We start from the raw sequence: 18,448 nt of genomic DNA, 5'->3' as shown, positions 1-18,448 counted from the left end.
AACATACTACTCTGTAACAAAAATGTATTTTTAAAGTCCAGTTATATTTAGGACAGTGCATGAATGTTGAAAACATATCCTACACTGAATTTCTTTCATCACTCTTCAGCGCACATGAGAGCCATCAACCTACATTTGACTAGAAGGGTTGTCTACTCATCTGGAAGCTTAGAGCAATGCTTGACCCAATATAGTTTTTGACTCTTGAGACACAGAAAGAAACTCTATTGCATTATGCATAACTGCTTCATTTATACTAATGTCTACAAAAATGTGAGTTGAAGTCACTTAACTTCCTTAAAACAATGTTCTTACCACATATGGAAGTATGTATGGAGATTTTATGAGGTTAATGCCCCAAAGACTTATGAATATCTTAAAATGACCGCAAACATTTTTGTTCTACAGGCACTAATCTATATTTTAAAACAGAAAATGGTTTACCTTCAATAATTTATGAAGTAGTTGCATGACAAACTGAAGCATGCATGAGTACACAGCTAAACCAAGTTTTCTTGGAAAACTCTTAGTATCATTTCTTTAATTGTTTATAAATCAATATCATTTGCTGTTTGCATGCTAGAGCATGCTACATCTTTGTTAAAAACAGCCTTGTAATTGTGGCATGGCAATTTACATGAAAGATTCTTTCACAGTATCTTAAGAACAATAAAATTACTTCTCTAAACAAACACATAGTAGGCTGAAAGGTTACTCCCATCAGTGGCTGTCCAAGCCAATGCTCAGTTTAGGTTTTAGGATAAACCAGAAGCACAGTTTAGTTTAGACTAGGTGTTGTCATTGGGAGTGTCTGCTTCCACTGATTATATAAGAAGCATGAAAAATATGCTCCTTAGTCATGACATTTAGATAACTCCCTAAGATGGGATGAATTCAGGCCATTGTGGCAAAGAATAGCTTCCACTAGATCCTTTATGAAAGCATGGGCAGAAGCAAAAGGAAAGCAGAGGCTTGGCTTTCAGAAAGTACAGCCAGTGCAGTAAAGCTAGCCTGCAGGAAAATGATTTCTAGTGTCACAGATGAACTTATAGCTCCCCACTGGGCCAGATCATGAAAATATTTCAACTGCACAGTTATACTGAGCAGGTTGTAAAGTAGCAATCTATACTTTCATTACATTGTGGTGCTCATCGTCTTGTCTGCCAGTGGGGACTCTCCAACTTGTAGGCATGTTATCAGTGCAAGTATATATGAATGGACAAAGTAGTAAATTAGGCAAGAAAACAGGAGACTGTGAGGCAAAATTTTCCTTATCTGTGTGATAAAAGCTTCAGGATACACCCACAAGAGGGAAAGCAAAATCAAAATAATTACAGGGGAAATTAAAGAGGCTTCTCTGCCAGGCAATCACAAAGTGCTGGACAAACATGCTGAAGAGCAGAACCTGAGAGAACAGAATGCCCTGAGCAAAATGCCAAGTAACTTTCTGAGGATAAGTACCTCAAATTGGATTACAGTGTTTTCATTCACACTTAGATCCCTTGTTGTAATGGAGTGTTCTCCTACTTCATTCGAAACAAATACCATAGCTGAATCTTCCTCACTGTGAAAAAAAAAAAAAAAAAAAAAAAGTATTTTAGGATCATTTTATTCCACAGTCACTTTTTTCTAATTTATTGCTGAGTGATGCTTACGGAGCTCCCTTAGATGAATATGGGCAATAAAGCCCAATGTTTCCACCAGGATAGAAAAACCAGTTGTCCTCTTTGGGACCGAAGTCAAAGGTATCCAAAAGGATCACGGGATTTTTAAGGTTATTTCCATCAATAATGAAGTCATCTATGATCCATATTTCTTCCTTTTTGCCTACAAAGAAAAGGGTAACATTCCTATTAACACCTAATAAAGCTATTATTAAAAAGCAGACTAGTGGCTGATATGTATGTGTTACACTGAAAAACGGGTGCTAAAGGAGAGGCTTCACAGGCAATCTTTCCATAGTCCCCTTACTACAGAATTAACTTTTATTTCTGTAAAATGTACAGAAGTCACAGGAAACTGAAGAGTGAAAAACCTATGCTAAGCAAGTATCTTCCACTTAAATCACATTTACTTTGAAACTATATCATCAGTGTCATCTTTAGTTAAGAATCAGCTAAATAAGCAGCTGCCTAAAAGGATGATTTCATTCTACAACTTTTTTCCTTGCACTCAGCAGCCTGTATTTGCCAACCAAGAGCTCTTTGAAAGAAACGGAAACTCTGAGTGACCTTCTTTCAAATGGATTATGAATTCAAATGTGTTGCAAAATTAGTGTTTGCAAACTGGAGAGAAAAGATTAGATTGCCAGATCTTTTGTGTAATTGAACTTTTTCTTCATCTATCTAAAAGCTTTTCTGTTGATCAGAGAAAGTTAAAGGGCTTCTTTTATGTGAAATTTGTAATTAAAGATGATTTCTACAAGAAAAGTTTAGTTAAATGTTTTAGACAGGACCCATCAGAAACATGAACTGGAACTGGATTCTTAGGTCTGGATTTGAATTTGCTTTTTTGTTAGAGGTATGCTAGGTATTTGTCTGAGTGGCATAAATAATTGCTGTATCACCAGGTCTAAATGACCACTGGAATTTGTTAAGAGTCCTTAATGCCAACTCCTGCTAAGAGATGTGCGTAGAGAAACTGAGAACAGAGGACAGTTTTCTTCAGCTGGCATATGTCCTCTAATCAGGAGGAATAAGCTGTGTTCCTCTTGTGGTTTTCTACAGTCCTTTACAATTTAATCCAAAGATTAACTGCTCAGTACATTCTCTTTCTAAATGCTTTTTTAATGCCTAGTTAATTCCAAGCAAGGTGGGCCCAATTCCCATTTACACACGAGACACTTTTTTATAATTTGAGTATTGTAATGGGGCCTCAGTGTAAAGGAGAATCAGGTCTATTAAAAATAATGAGGATAACCTCTGTGAACTGTATTGGTGTTGCTTGATCTCCCAAACCCTCCAGGGTCAAAGGAGATACTCTTCTGCACACCACCAAAGGTATTAGGTTAAGGTACTTTCACTTTAAAACATTCAGAAACTTCATAAGAACTGTAAATATAACCTTCTGATAGTTTTAATGGAAGGTCTTGAAACATAAGAAAACAAGATTTAAGAGTCTCTATTCTTGTTGAGTCCAAAAATCCATCCTCTGACAGATGCTAAGCTTTGCAATTATGGATCTGGAGGCCCATGGGTGTCTATTCCTTACCATTGTTGTAAGGTTGCCAGAGTCTGAAACGTGTGGCATTGCTTTGGGCTGTGTAGGGCAGAGGAACATTGATAAAGAGGACATCTGTAGTCTGTGTGAAGTAAAACTCATCTATCAGGTGCCAAGTGATGCCACCATTGACAGAATACTGCAGCAGAATAGAATGAGACCTCTCAGGGGTACCTGGAGCAAAGAGGATGTGTTCATTATAAATTGGCTTTAAAAAACACTAGTGCAAAAACATTTCTTCAAGTGCAAATATCGTTAGCTTACTCAGACATCTATTACATAGCATGAACTAGCTTTTATAACTATTTAAGCTGTTGAGAAGTTTTATGTGTATTAAACACATAAAAATCCCTGTGCATTCCTGTGCTTTTCTGTCTAGAATATGCTAATTAATTAGGGACTAAATTTGCATTGATGTTTGTTATAAGTACAGGCAAAGTTCATTTACTTAGATAAGAAGCTGTATCAGTGTTATATATGTATATATATGTGTATATATATAGAGAGAGAGAGAGAGATCAGAACAAATCAGCTCCTTCTTCCACATATTTTTTGGCAATTCAGTAGTTATTTGCTTGTTGTTCCTAGGTACCAGACATTATTATCACCACCTGTAGCACTCACAGGTAGACACAGCTTTCACTACTTTACCTCTTGTGAATCAAGTATCAAAATCCAGCCTTGTGCCTTCAGCTATTCCTGCCTTTTAGAACAATAAATTTAGTCATCTTATTTTTTAATATTTTGGCAGGGATCATATTTAAAAATATTTTCAAGACATAATTTTGTAAAATAAGTCCTCACATAGATTTTGCTTTTAAACATGAAGTATTGGGTATATTATTGTTTTGGGGTATGTTATGGTTTTTTTTTGGCTAATATTTTTTTCCTCTCTTTTGCATAGAAGTCTTAAACAACAGTAGTTGAAAATGTAAATCTATACCATTTTCTGTGGTACTACTTTATAGGGATAAAGCTAGAGAAGTGATAGGAAATAAACAGTGATCTTACCTTTGGCTATAAATTTAAATGAAAACTGGATGTACACAGTATTAGTGCAATCTAGATCTCTTGAAACCAGCATTCTCAGTCCTTCCTGCAAATACAGAATATACAATGTGAATCACAGTTTCCATTATTGAAGATTCTCTGCAACTTACTGTTGTATGGATGTTGTCTGTTACTGACTGCTGTGGCAGCAAGAGAGGTAGCTCTGTCCCTTCTTTTTCCCAGGCTGAAAATTAGAATAGTGATAGCCTTGGCAAAGTGATCCATATTAATGGAAGGTGCTAGATATAGGTCAGTGCAACCTCGAGAGGCACAGCTCCATGATCAGGTACAGACACAGGTACAGCTCATTCAGCTCGTGCCCTGAATCACCAGGATGTCATCTGATCTACAAGCACTGTAGTTGATTTACTCAGATATTCAGTCCAAGCTCATATAACCATTCTTTTGGTGAACCTGAGCACCATAATTTTCAAGGAGGAAGTTTCCCCTCTAGGAGCTCTTTTCTGTGCCTCCAAAAACAGTTTTTATACAAATATCCTCTTCTGTGGTAACCTCTTGACTTAGGAAGGCATGGTGCCTTTTCCTATAGTAAGGAAAGAGACTGGTGGGAAAAGTCATAGTGACCTTTAAGGACCCATCTGTCTCTACAGATGAGCTCAATGCTTAGTGAATCCTGGAGACAGACCTGTTCTGCAGAGGATCTAGCAAACTCCACCTCACAGAGCTTTCCTCTTTTTCAGACCCCTTCCCCCAAGGAACAACTTGCAGGAACAACCAAGCCAAGTTTTGGACAATTCACAACCTCTGATTTATGATTTAGATTATTTAAGGAGGTTGAACTGGAGTCTAGGTTTTGAAAAAAAAAAATGTATAAAAAAATAAATTCTACACGTGAAGTTATTAAACTTTGCTTTTCAAGGGCACCTAAATTCACCATGTCAAATGAAAAGACTTGTGGAAGCTTAAAATTTGTGTTCTTATCTGAACAAAAGTCTTTTATGGGGAGAAATATTTATCTGTTTTGTTGAAGAACTGAGAAGTTCAGAAAACATGGCATTTCCTGACCTTTTTAGACCTTTAGTTAAAAACAAACTAAAAACCCCTCCTTAATGAGCTAAAAACCTTTTAGAAGATACAAATAAGTAAACCACATTCTAACTACACAAACATTGAATACCTAGACTACAGTGATCAATATCATTCAAAATATTCAAAAATCAGTCAGAGGATTTCAAGACAGACATCACAAATTGCAGTGAGAACTGTATTTCCAAATCACTCACTTGGCCTCAAGAATCATAACTGCAGAGTTTCATTTTTTTCCTTTGGAAGTTAAGGAGGAATTTATAACCAAAAACGATAACAACAAACAAACAAACAAATGTTTGTTCATAAAAACAACTATAACAAACATGGTGCATGTTGTTTAGGGCAGATAAACATGATAAAAATGAAAATGTCAAATTCTAGCCTAAAGACTTTGAAACAAACTTATGGAGGAAACAACAAAAAGCACTTTCTCTTCCTAACTCTACTGGTTTTTATTAATTTTTTTTTCAATGTAATGAATTTCTGACCCCTTTAAAAATGAGAGCTGTTCCAGACTTGATGGTGTCACCATTCAGGTTTCCCCTCTCAGCACCATAGACCTCAGGCCAAAGGTCTGGATGCAAGTTACCATTGAAATCATCCTTCAGGACAGATGGCAGAGGAATGACAGGGACACAGTATGGACCACCAAAGCCTCTGTCACACCTAGCAACAAATTCAGAGGAAAAGGTATTATCCATCTGGCCTAGATAAAACACAACATCTTTTCTATAAAATATGGGAAGTAAGGTGCTACTTACACACAACGATCTGCATCACAGATGCCGTGGCCTGAGCACATCCAAGGGCATCCTGTAGCCAAGATCACATTATCAATAGCCCAAGAATCAACACCAGAAGCATAGTTGTATTGAATCCATCTGAATCGTGTTCTGGGAGAGCTAGAAAAAATAGAGTGAATGTATTTCAGGCTTCAAAATGTTTCCTCCACAAAGTGTTATGTAATAAAGAAAGTCCTGTGGACCTCAGGAGAACAAAAACATTTTAATAGCACAACACTTTGTATTTGGAAAAGATTTATATTCCATCTGAAAATGGAAGTTTCAATTTCTCAGATGAGTTTTCAGGCAAAATTCCAGATCTAAAGGAAAATGTCTGAAGTGAACCAGTGTTGTGACTCTACCTGGTTAGCAAAGTGGTTGAGCAGAAACTATCAGCTTTACTACATTCAACAGCTCTATAAGTTGCTAGTAGAGTTGAAACAATATAAATGCTTCAGAAAAGTAATAAGTAGTGAATTTATATTTAGTGTTATGTAACGAAAAAAAGATGACATGCAGTCATGTATATTTGTGTAATAATGTATGAATATATGTACAAACATGCACCTACACACACACTATGGTAAACGCTGACTGCCTTACTATGCTCAGATGGGGAAAATACTTTGGAAAAAAAATCTGTCAAAATGGTATGGATTAAATAATTTCATAGTTGTTCAAGCAGGAAATGTTCTGTGGAGCTGATCCTAGAGCAACACACTGGGAAATACCCTGTGACTTTGACTGGGTCAAGCTATCTTCATACTTGTGAAGAAAATTATGGAAGAATCTTCTTGGATGTAGATGTATGGTTCTGTGAAGTGAACTATGAGATTAGAAACCAAGACATGAATTGTAGTCTCTGTTCATTTACTGTATCCATTTTTACTACAATATTTTCAAGGTGGTGGAATTTACAGAGATAATGTGTAGGGTGCTTTTAAGAATCATGGAACTATTCAGAGTAATGGTAAGTAAGATTATTGTCATCTGTTATTTCTGAACTAGTGCATGGTTTTATTCAGAGAGATGGATGTCAGCTTATCTGCCACATTCATTTACAACAATGTGATATTACTAGGAGGCAGGCAGAACTCTCCTCCTAGTCAAAAGGGTGGAGGTGGCACATCCAGTAACATGCGTTTTGACTTGCTGAATGCTGTGATTAATGTGCCTAAATCTTGGATGACAAATAACATTATTACTTATGTGAAATGACAGAAAATACCCTTATATGAGGGGATGGGTCAGTGCATTCTCTCTTCTTTCTTACTTGGTAAATGTTAGAAAAGCTTAATTTAGAATTCCTGTTCTTGATGCCACAGATTGTGGGCAAGACTTAAGAATTCACTGATCAAAATTTGTTACTTAAATTCCTGCAGTTCATATTATATCTGATGAAATATTTTGAAGTGAAATTTAAAATCCTGATGACGTGTCAACACACATTTAATAATTTAAAAGACATGCAGAAAATTCCCAAGCTAGGGGATGTTTGCTCAAATTAGATCAGTAAAATCTGTATCATGCTAAACAGCTAGAACAGTGCTCACTATGTTGCAGGTGGAAGGTAGACCGTAATTCTCTTCCAATTTTGGAATCTTTCTGAAGTGTAGATGGAGCTCTCGGTGTAGTGCTGACAGCCGATGGTTGGAGGCACACACTCCTCTGTCACCAAGTGCCAGTCCCTCCCATTGTTTAAAGAATACTGCAGGTGGATGCTATGAGAATTACTGTATGGCTTGCTGCAACCCATGCTTAGCTCAAACTGCAGGAAAGTAGAAGCTGATACATGAAAGTCCCAAGTCTCTGCAAAACGAGGTTTTCCTAATAAAAGAGAGAAACAACAAAAATGAAATTGAATGCCTTATGCATGTGCTTTCAGTACTGTCATTCAGATTTGTTATCTGCATTTTCACCTCCTTCTTTTCAGCTTCTCTTCCTTGCAGATTACTATATACTCAAACCTCTGAATACCTCCCATATTGTAAAAACCTGACCCACACGGAATTTACAAAATAGGTGCATACAAATGTAATAGTGCTTGGTGACACATACCGATGTTTTCACTGAACATCAGAGCTGTATCCATAGACAGGCAATCGATGTCTACTTGACCCCCTTGTATTCTGTACCAGCTTGCTTGTAAATCCACAGTTCCATCAAATTTATCCTGGAAGCCAGTTTGAGAGCTGTCATTCATCCCTATAAGCACATCATCCAAAGCCCACTGAGCTGAATGCTTCCCTATAAAAAGCAGAATGGGTGAGTTAGTGGAGTTCCTGTTAGTTATTTTTTTATAACCGTATCCTGCATTCATGTAGTGAGTTGTGCTCAGTCACATAGACTGACCACAGTTAAACATGGCTAACACATTGCTCAAGGATGAACCTGGACTCTAAAATGTTTCTGCTTCAGCTTCAATGCTTTTATCATCATGCACTCTCCCTGTGTTTGAATGAGACATTTCCTGAGCCCTTAGGTTGGGGATTTCATTTATCAGTCACAACCTTCCTGTTATTCTCCACAGCTAAATCAGAAAGGCCTCTGACTATCTCCCAAATTACCTTTAGATTGGAAGAGGATAGTTTTCTGCTGGCATGCTAAAAATGTTGTCGTAGTGTACAATCACTATTGTACCCTTATAGAAGAAGAAGGAAAGACTTGATAAATTGTGAGCTCACAACGATGTGCCAGGACTTATGTCTTGCCAACAAGAGGAACACGGGTCATGGCTGATAAGGCCGCTCTGCACTGAGTTATGTCAGACAAAGGACAATCTATGAAGGAGCTAACATCTGTAATGAGGAGTGGTTGTCACCTGTGGGCACTGGTATGGAAGCTTGTATTTCAGTCTCTCGTCACAAATTCTCTCTCTTTCACTGAGATCTAGAGGACTGCTGTCGGGTAGCCTTACAGTGACCACTCTCAGAAGAGATGGATGTCACCTTGTTGCCTCCAAAGGCAAGCAGCAACCAGCAGGACATAGGTAGAGAGCAACAGGTCTGGCATCTCACCACTAAACAGTGCAAACAGCTATGGCAGAATGATGGTCTGTGGTGCACCAATTCCTGCTCGGCATTTTTCTCAAATGAACTGGCTTTGTAGCTAAATCACATCCTCTTGTCTTGTCTATTCTCTTCCCTAGTGAGGACAGTTAACTCCAGCACATATATTGTACAAAAACGTATGAATAAAAACAGCCATCAAAATGATAAATGATATCCAAGAAGCTACATCCCATAATTACCTGACTGTAAGCTATGTTCTTTTCTCCCCAGGGAGCTGCTGTTAAAATGTGCTTTTCTGTGTGTCTTAATATCACCTTCTATTTCCTGCAGGGAGCCAGGAGCTCCTGCCTTGCGCAAAGGTGAAACACTTAATAAGGACACTTTTACTAGTAGCAATGTGCCACAGTGCAAGGTAGGAGCTGTGATGGTGGCTGTAGCTATCAGTCAGCATCAGGGCTTTACTTTCATCTGAGGATGCGGGAGATATCTGAGTGGGCTTTGGAGGTGGAGCAGAAGTAGAGGCACGGGGCTCTGGGTATGCAGAGATGTTAATATAGGCAGTTCTGTAATATAGGGAATCCTATGATTCTATGAGATGGGAGCCACTACGTAGGCAGGTTCAAGGCTAAGTTATACCTCTTCTTCCAAATTAGATGAAAAATGAGATGTGTACGCCATTTGACATCCCAGGTCACTCTTTACTCAAGTACATCCTCTCATCTTATTAAAGCTTTTCTGTGTAATCTTTTCCCCTCTCAGCATCTTTAGTTTAAACTTGTCTTTTAAACAATTTTAACCTTAAACCCCATATTCTGCTTGGGTGCTAAAGAAGAAAATTATGTCTGTAGCATGACCAAAGAAAGACTAAACATGCACTTACAACATCCAATCTGTTCACCACAACGTATTTTTGGTAACCTGAAGTTTCTGCAGCACATGCCCATGTGGAGAAGCACTCATGCTTGGGTTGGATAAAAGCATTTAATGAATTCTTAGCATGGCATTGCATACCGTGTTGTGGCTGCCACCACCTGAAAGCTGTGGCAGGGGTTTTGGCCTCCCGAGGTAAGTCTATCGAAACAACCTGAGGTTCCAGGTATGACATGAAGTCCAGCTCTCGCAGTAAATGCCAGGTGATCCCGTTATCATTTGTGAATTGAACCACGAGACCTGTAGTTAAAATTAAGCAAGGCAGTTAGTTTGACTGGGCAGAGAAGAGGGAGGCAGCTCTTCAAGCCTGTGCTCAGGAGTTGCCAGCCCTTATCCAGTGTACACCACTGGCGTTGAGTGTGTCTCCCCTATCCATTTGGCATTTCCTGGTCCAGGAGCATTTTGTGCTCAAGACCTGTTGCAAACATGACATGGGCTCACTGTCTGCTACATGTTGTGTTGCTTGTCTTCACCAAACTCAAAGGATCAAATCTTTTACTTAGTGAGGGGGTAACGTGCCTTTCTTAATGTATGTGGAATATTCCTACAGTTTGTGTGTGACACTAAGTTGTAATTCTTATAGCTGGGCTCCCCATAAGGGGTAGTTCACAATGTTTATACTACCTCTGCAAACTTAAAGCATCTTTAAAAGTGAATTACCATAATGTTTAAATATTTAAATATTTTAAGGTATTTGGATCTTACACACATTATGGTAAATACTAGCACATAGCAGAATTTTGAAATCACTAATGAGCTCATCACAAGGGATGATGCAAGAAAGAAGCACTTTCTATGTATATTTCTCCTATTAAAACTCTTTTATACTGGAGTACTTTCAAAGATAACATATTTTCTTGTGTCTTACAGCAGTGCAAATGAGAGGAGAATCAAACCCTTACTGTAATCTATGCTGAAAGATGGCAGTTCTGAATTGGTGTCAATACAAATGCCATACACCAGGAAACAGTCCATTGATGTTAAATGGTTTATAATGAGAGAAGAACAAGGTTTTCTCAGTAACAGAATTTCTCAGTGATTAGTGACTTCTGTCTTCATGCAACTACACCACTTTACATAGAGAATCTGCTCCCAAAACTCTGTTGATGCTTCCCAAATCCAAATATCATTCCCGACTCCATCACAATAATTCTAAGCATGTAGGTAAAATAAGAGAGGATGCAGCTGGGAGAGATGAACTTATTCACACTAAACATATTTCCTGCTGCAGCTTCATAATTTTGTGCTTCAGGTAAATTATACATGAGAATGGGTTGAAAGGCAATCTTTTATCAGACCCACTGATGGAGATGAAAACTGAGTAAGCTTTCAGGCACACAACTCTTCTTCAGGTGAGATATGGAAGTTGACAAATTTATCCTGAACTTGAAGTTTATTCCTTGTGTTTCAAGGAATGAAACCTGAAGAAAGTCCTGTGTACTTGTATATTTGCCTGTTTTCCAACATTTTCAAGTAGTTTAATAGAAGCAAATATACCTCTTCTCTTCTTGCCAATCATGTCTTAAAACATCACAGCTCAAACAAATTTACTATTACTAATAGAGCACCATTAGGTTTGGTGAGCATAAATATAAATAAAAATATGGGATAAAAGTAAATAGACTTCTTTTTAATTGAAAGTTAACTTATTTATCACTTAAGAAAAGTGAAGGGTTAAATGAAAAATGTTAAAAATGAAACAGACTTTCTCATTTTGTAGAGAGAGTAAAAGGTAAAAGCACTACAGAAGACCCCAAGTACAAAAAGCTTATTATAAGGAAAAGAGGTTTTACCTTCATTTCTGGCTCTTGGTCTGTTGCAAGAGTTGCCAGAAGCCTTGCTTCCAATTTGTACATAAAATTGAACTAGCCTGTTAAAAAAAATATCAGATTAGAAGAGAAGTGCAATTATCTTCTAATAGCACAAGGTTAGTTAGGATAACTCTCTTCTCCTTAACTAATGTGGCATTTTCAGTTAGGTCATTATTTCAGGCTTATTGATCAGGCAGTGATCCTACTGAAATCAAGCATTGCCATAGTAAAGAGTAGGGGACCCAAGACAGAAGTTGATGTTGTTTATTGATCCTTTGCCTAATAAATATATTGTTGAACTGAGCAGGAAACTTTAAGAGATCCTTCCTTCACACAAAGATGCAAAAATTCTAAAGCCAAATCTGCAACTTACATCGGATCTTACCTTGATCTCTTCTAACTGGAACCTGGTTTAAGCCTTAACAGACAACATTAGAGTTTAAATGGAGTTATTACATCCTCTCTAAATCACCAGTCTCTTTTTGATTGTTAAATTGTTAATGTAAAAAAAATGTCAGTAATAAGAGTTCATGGGATGTTTTCGTGAACTAGTAACTTGGAGAATGAATCTATATATTTTAATTTCATTGAATATTATCTTATGTTATGAGACAGGGAAGAAATGTTCCTGATCTGCTTTCTTTGTATCTTCCCCGTAGTCATTTCTTTTATCACTTCCATACTTTCTCCTCCTCTTTTCTATGGTAAACCATGGCAACACTTTCATCCTCATGATAGTTTTTCCATATCCTTGATTTTTCCCATAGTTACTTTCTGAAACCCTTCTAAGGCTGCAACATGTCTTTGAAACAGTGTTTCTGCTTTAACTGACAGAATTTTGGGCAAGCCTGGAACATCCCTATCTAGCTATATTTGAATTAATAATTATCCCATCCTTGTGCCCCAAAATCTTGTCATTTTTATCACAGCGATGCCTTGCTACACTTGTTGAATTATTATTTTTAATTGTGAATCTGAGGTGTCAGTGTAGTTTACATTTTCCTTTAGACGTGCACTGTTTTACTAGTAACAACAATTTATTTTAATTAATGTCCTGTTGCTCACTCACCAAATTTCATTACATATTTCTGACATTTGTCTGAGGCTTCTCTGGTCATAACTAATGTAAAGAGCAGTGACATGACTGAAAAGGCCATTGCCCCCTCATCTACTCCTTCACAGGTCCTGCATTGCACACCTCAAACAACGTCAGAACTGAGCAGGGAACATGGGCTCATACCTGCCCTGAGCTTTTGCATGCTGAAAGTTGGCAAGGCCATTCTCCTTCCTTTTTCCTAGCCAGTTTTTGACTTATGATGATGCCTACCTGTTGTTTTATTACAGTACTTGCTGATGTGATGTTTTTGAGAAGCAATTGCTTGTCTCTTGTGCTGGGAGGCATCTTTGTGGAGTACACAGGGAAAAGTGGGGTTATTGCCAAGCAGGGATTTTGGGGAAAAAAGAACATGAATCAAAAGGAAACTAGGCTTCTTTAATTCTATTGCTTGTAGATAACTTCTTTATTTTAAATACTAGTTTTCAAGGTGAATTTATGTCTCTGTGTGAAGAAAGAATGCTTGATTCGTCACTCAGATAACTCCCCACACGGATAACTCTTTTTGCCTTAGGGGATTTGGTTCTAATTTGTACTGACGTCAATAAAATCACAGACAAGCCACAGGACTACAGGCAGAGCCAGTACCATGCAGATATGATTCCAGTTTCACTCACCCACTGCTACATACACATTGTTACGATCCTCTTCTGATTCTAAAGCCAATCACAATCCAGTTCTGTTACTGAAATTGGTATTTTGTATGTGAGATGTTTCGTATACCCATAGGGACTTGACAAGCCAGAATATACTCATCAGTCTCGTTCATGATAGAACCCCATAGCTCAAGAATAGAGTGGTTCACAGTGTTGCAAAGATTAGTTAAATAGGTCCTATTGTTTTCTGCGGCTCTGCTTTCTGAGACAGTATTCTGGCAATAAAACACTATACCGCAACCTCACAGGTGACAAGATTTACAGATAAAATTCTCTTTTATGACTGCCAAATGTAGAGATCAATAAAAAGTAAAACAAACAAAAACAGAAACAAAAACAAAAAACCTTTCTGCAGAAGAGTGAACCAGCCCATCTGATCTGGACAAGTTTGACCCAGAACAACTCTCTGAAATTGTTGCACAGTCATTAGCAACAGTCTGTAATGCAAATAGGAGCCAAGTCAGCTAACAAGCCAGATGTCACTGCTGGAAAAATATATATATTACACAGATTTTATTTAGCTGCCAGGTAGGCACCATGTGCAAATGCTGTCACTGAACAGATAGTGAAGAGTGTCATAAGGGAGAGGCCATCAATATGGGAGGCAGTAGTTCATCAAAATGCATCCAGGTATCATATTGTCAGTCAAGAGGATGAAAATACTGCTGGCAAAATTGTGTCTTTGGCACATTGGGCCATGCAAAAGCGAAGGAAGGAGAGGCTCCAGCAGGTTTCTGAAGTGCAAGCCAGAAAATGGTCTAGGTGAAATGAATTTTAACACTTTTATTACAGTTCTCTTAGCAGTATGGGATACTCTCTTCATGTCTCTTAAAAAAAAAAAAAAAAAAGTGTAATCAATTATGTAAGGAATAAGCAATGGTTGGGCAAATAAAGCTTAAGAATATGAAAGCACTTGTATGTGCTAGACATGGAATGCATGTTGGTAGTCATTGGTTTGTGGGAACAAACTTTAGTTTTAAATGCTTTTTGTGTTAAACCCAAGTTTAGGAGTGTGCTGCTAGGCTGCTCCCCTAAACAGCAGAGCATGGGCTGACAAATCTTGACCTCTTTGCAGCAAAGTGAACAAGGAGGAGTGTGCCCCTCTCCTCTGGGAAGATAAGGTTGAGAAGGAAAAGGTCTTTGTATTTTCTACAAAAATGATCAAGAATTCTTTGCATTCTTTGCGTAAAATGTACCCCTTGCATACAAAAAACTGTAACTGAAGCAAGATGATACAGACCACGCATGGTAGGTAGGTCTGCGGGAACTGGGAATGAAAATCAAACTTTAATGTCTTGCAAATTTATTTATTTATTTGTTTATTGCTATTCTGTGCCTGATTTAATGAAATGAGATCTTAAAAGGTCCAGGAAAGTATTATTAACCTGAAAAATAAGAAGCTTAAAACTCTACTGCAGGAGTTTGAGCATTCCTATTCACAACCTTAAATCCACATATCTTGTGGTATGTCTTTAAAGATATATTTTTCTGCTGTTTAACCAATCACCAAAACCCCACAACCAAAAAACCCACTCACAATAAAAGATAACTGTGCAGGGTCTAAGATGACCCCTAATAATATAACCTAATTCTATACAAAGCATTACTGAATGCAAAAAAATAATACCAAAAAGGGAAAAAGTGCTTCATTCTAATCTCCTCTTTCAAGTGACATTAATTTTAGCTGCAATAACAGAAAACATTTCTAGGAAGGAGTATAATTTTGTTTTATGGGTCTTTCAGTTAACCCCTCACACTCTCACAAACTTATTCTGCCCTTGCTTCTAGGAGAAAATATCTAGCTAATGTTACAGACAGTCGCAAACATTAAAGTGGGATGTATCTGTTCTAATCAAGGTGTTTAAAGGCTGAATGTTACATGAACAGCCCAGATTCCCTTAGAAATAATGAAAAAAATACACATTTCCAGAAAACAAAGCATTGGCCTTTGTTAGGTCCTATTTCATTGCCCTTTCAAAGTAGCTATTTTATCTCCTTTGAGCATATAAGAAGCTGGGGTAATTGCTAAGGTGCCGATGTTCTAGAACAGCTGCATGAGCTGGATCCTGCCCTTGAACACATGTGGCCAAAGTAACTAAAAAATCCATGTTTGTCCCATTTGTGCTTGAGATGATTGGTATTTTTGTTCTTTCTTGTGAGAGAAGTGCTAGTTTATTTTGCCAAAATAATCAATCTCAGCAGGAGAGCAGCTCACTGACTCAGAACAGGGATCTTAGTTGCTCTTGCCAGAAGGTGTCCCTCTGTCCTTGGGGTAGTTTTGACACCCCATGTTTTTGACATCTCATGCATGGGGTAGTTTTACCCCATGTTCTCGTGCAAAATCGAAGTAATGATAGATTGAGAAAGTCAAGAAGGAGCATTGTGCAGTACTTTATAAATTCTTTTTGTGTTTTAAGGGGTTCAAATTCTATAAAAATGCAAAGGCATAAGTATCTGACATTGAAAGTGGTTTCTGAATTTGAAAGCTAAAGAAAATCCTTTTCTTTTTAAAGAAGATTTCTCCAGAAAAGAAGGAATAACTAAAAAATGTAATTTGAACATAGACTTCTTGATGGTGTGGCTACTTTCAAAATTATACTTCAGAGTATTAACGATATGAGATTTAAAAAGAGAGTGACACAGAAAATGCGATCAGATATTTCCAGAGTTCCAGTATTTGCCAAAAGCATATTTGTAAATCCATAAATTAATTTAATTATTAAGGCATTTAAGTTATTATATATCAAGTATTTGTCAGAGGAGATTTTGACAGATAGGCAGGACATAGAGGAAGGGCAGTTGCTGCTCTGTTGCTCTGTGCTGTGGAGCAGCTAAGGATGTCCCCAAAACCACAGGACCCATACTGCCCTAAGGAGTGCTACTTGGCTGAACTGGAGAAGGGGAACACTAATTTGTGGCAACGCTCTTCTGAATGATCCCACGAATTAAATAATGCAACAACTCAGTGCATAACTTGCTCTTGGAGCAGTATTTGACAGGAGAAATATATTTTATTAAACTAATGAATGTAATTGTAGGGTGGGCAAGATTTTAGGCACATGATCCCTTATAAAACTGGACAAAGCATCTGCGAACTCCAGGATAAATAATAGTTAGAATTAATTGTCCTTAGTTTATCCTAATTACATTAATCAACTGGACAATTTGAGAGAAAAAGGGTAATTACTATCAGTGGAGCACAATTCGGTAGTAGCACGGAGAGAGGTGGAAGCTTGTTAGCCTCTTGACTGCACAGAAACAATTCATATTACATTGTTTTACACTTCTTACAAGTGGACTAATTCATAAATTCTGGAAAACCAACAATAGCTCATTTGCTATGGTATCAGCATGCCTGGAATTCAATGGCATCAGTGGAAAGGGAATTTTTCTGTCTGGATTCTTAGCTTTTGTGCAGTTTCAAGACCACATCTGCCTGGCCATCTAGAATACACTGCAAAACCACCTTCCCAGAAGGGTGAACAGATCACATTTTCTATTCTGCTATTCCATTCCATTTCTAACCTAATCCCCCTCTGGAAAAGGAAGTAGAAGGCCAGAATGAGTAAAAAAAAAAAAAAACTTCCCTAAGATTTCTTGTATGGGTTGTGATTACCAGAAAACAAAACAAAACAAAACAAAACATTTCACAGCTTCTCTTGTCTATGCTTGTAATAGGGGAGAAGAGGCAGCATTAACACACAATTGTGAGAAGCAGCACTGATGACTGACCTGATATTTGTAGTGTCCAGAGGAACAGTCCTTGCCTCCCTTTTACCAGGTCCATTGAAGTACAGAGATTTTCCATCACTGAGCACGCCACAGCCTGTTCCAACCTGACCTCCTGTTATCTTGTACCAGAGAGGGCTTAGCTTCCTCTCAAACCTGTCGAACATCTCACTGTGGTTAGGCACATTAGACACACAGGTTCCATGTGATGCTTCAAGAAAAGAAAAATATATGGGAGATGTTTTGTTGAAACTGTGCTGAGGAGAGTAAAGGTCAGATATAGAAAATTGACAAACATTTCTATTGTACCCATGCAAGAGAAAGTACCATATTTTTTTTTTCTTTTTCTTTTTCTTTTTCTTTTTTTTTTTTTTTTTCCAGAAAATGCCATGACAACAGTACTGAACCTTTTTAAGCCCTCTTTATAAATTTTTGTAGGCAGAATAAGCCCTCTTCCATTAAACTCTAAGATGACTTATTCCACTAGGTGAAAAACAGACATGCTTTATACTGATAAGATGTTTTTATGTAAACAGAAAAAATATTATACTTTTAGTTCTTTTTAAACAAATTGAACAAAAGAGGATAGCTTATTGCTTTGTTGGGGTAGAGGGTTGAAAAGAGTGCAGTATGCAACTGGTTGTGTCAATCTCTGTTTCTTCACTGGGTATTTTTTTTGTGTGTGTGTGTTTGTTTGTTTGTTTCAGCATAAAAGCCCCAGAAACCACAAGTGAGCAGAAATTTTTCGCAGAAGGGCCTGTCAGAACATATGTTCCTTCCTGGTCCCATGCCATCTGATGGCCAGGGGACTCAAAACCAGCAGCAATTCATCTGAAGATGTTCCAAAGGTTTTTAAGCAGACTTTTTAGTTTATAATATTTTATTTTGTTTTCACTTTCATTGCTAGTCCCTTCCCATTTATACAGATGGTGATGTTCAAAGATCACAGTTGCCAGAAACATCACCAGTGTCTCCTGTCTTCAGCTGCTCTGTTTTGTCTGCACTGGACTCCTGTGCTAAATTTTATTTAACGAAAAGATTCTTGCTGGCAGCCCATGAAATTTATGTCATCATGTATTTTCCTGGAATATTGGAG

General features: G+C 37.6%; 1 protein-coding gene across 2 annotated transcripts in view; it reads right to left on the bottom strand.

Annotated features, from left to right (window-relative positions):
* Positions 1-18,448, bottom strand: part of RELN (reelin) — a 288,077-nt gene that overhangs the window by 45,151 nt on the left and 224,478 nt on the right. For both annotated transcript variants that reach the window (XM_084506953.1, XM_084506952.1), the window contains exons 30-40: positions 17,356-17,563; positions 11,836-11,912; positions 10,124-10,282; positions 8,160-8,348; positions 7,655-7,928; positions 6,081-6,221; positions 5,808-5,985; positions 4,231-4,315; positions 3,211-3,393; positions 1,656-1,827; positions 1,462-1,564 (exon numbers count right to left, since the gene is read on the bottom strand). In XM_084506953.1, the coding sequence (XP_084363079.1) occupies positions 1,462-1,564; positions 1,656-1,827; positions 3,211-3,393; positions 4,231-4,315; positions 5,808-5,985; positions 6,081-6,221; positions 7,655-7,928; positions 8,160-8,348; positions 10,124-10,282; positions 11,836-11,912; positions 17,356-17,563 (1,769 nt within the window). The remainder of the gene's footprint in view (positions 1-1,461; positions 1,565-1,655; positions 1,828-3,210; positions 3,394-4,230; positions 4,316-5,807; positions 5,986-6,080; positions 6,222-7,654; positions 7,929-8,159; positions 8,349-10,123; positions 10,283-11,835; positions 11,913-17,355; positions 17,564-18,448) is intronic.

This window comes from Aythya ferina, assembly GCF_964211825.1.
Source record: "Aythya ferina genome assembly, chromosome: 1".
Lineage (NCBI taxonomy): Eukaryota > Metazoa > Chordata > Aves > Anseriformes > Anatidae > Aythya > Aythya ferina.
This window is presented reverse-complemented; position numbering and strand designations above follow the sequence as displayed.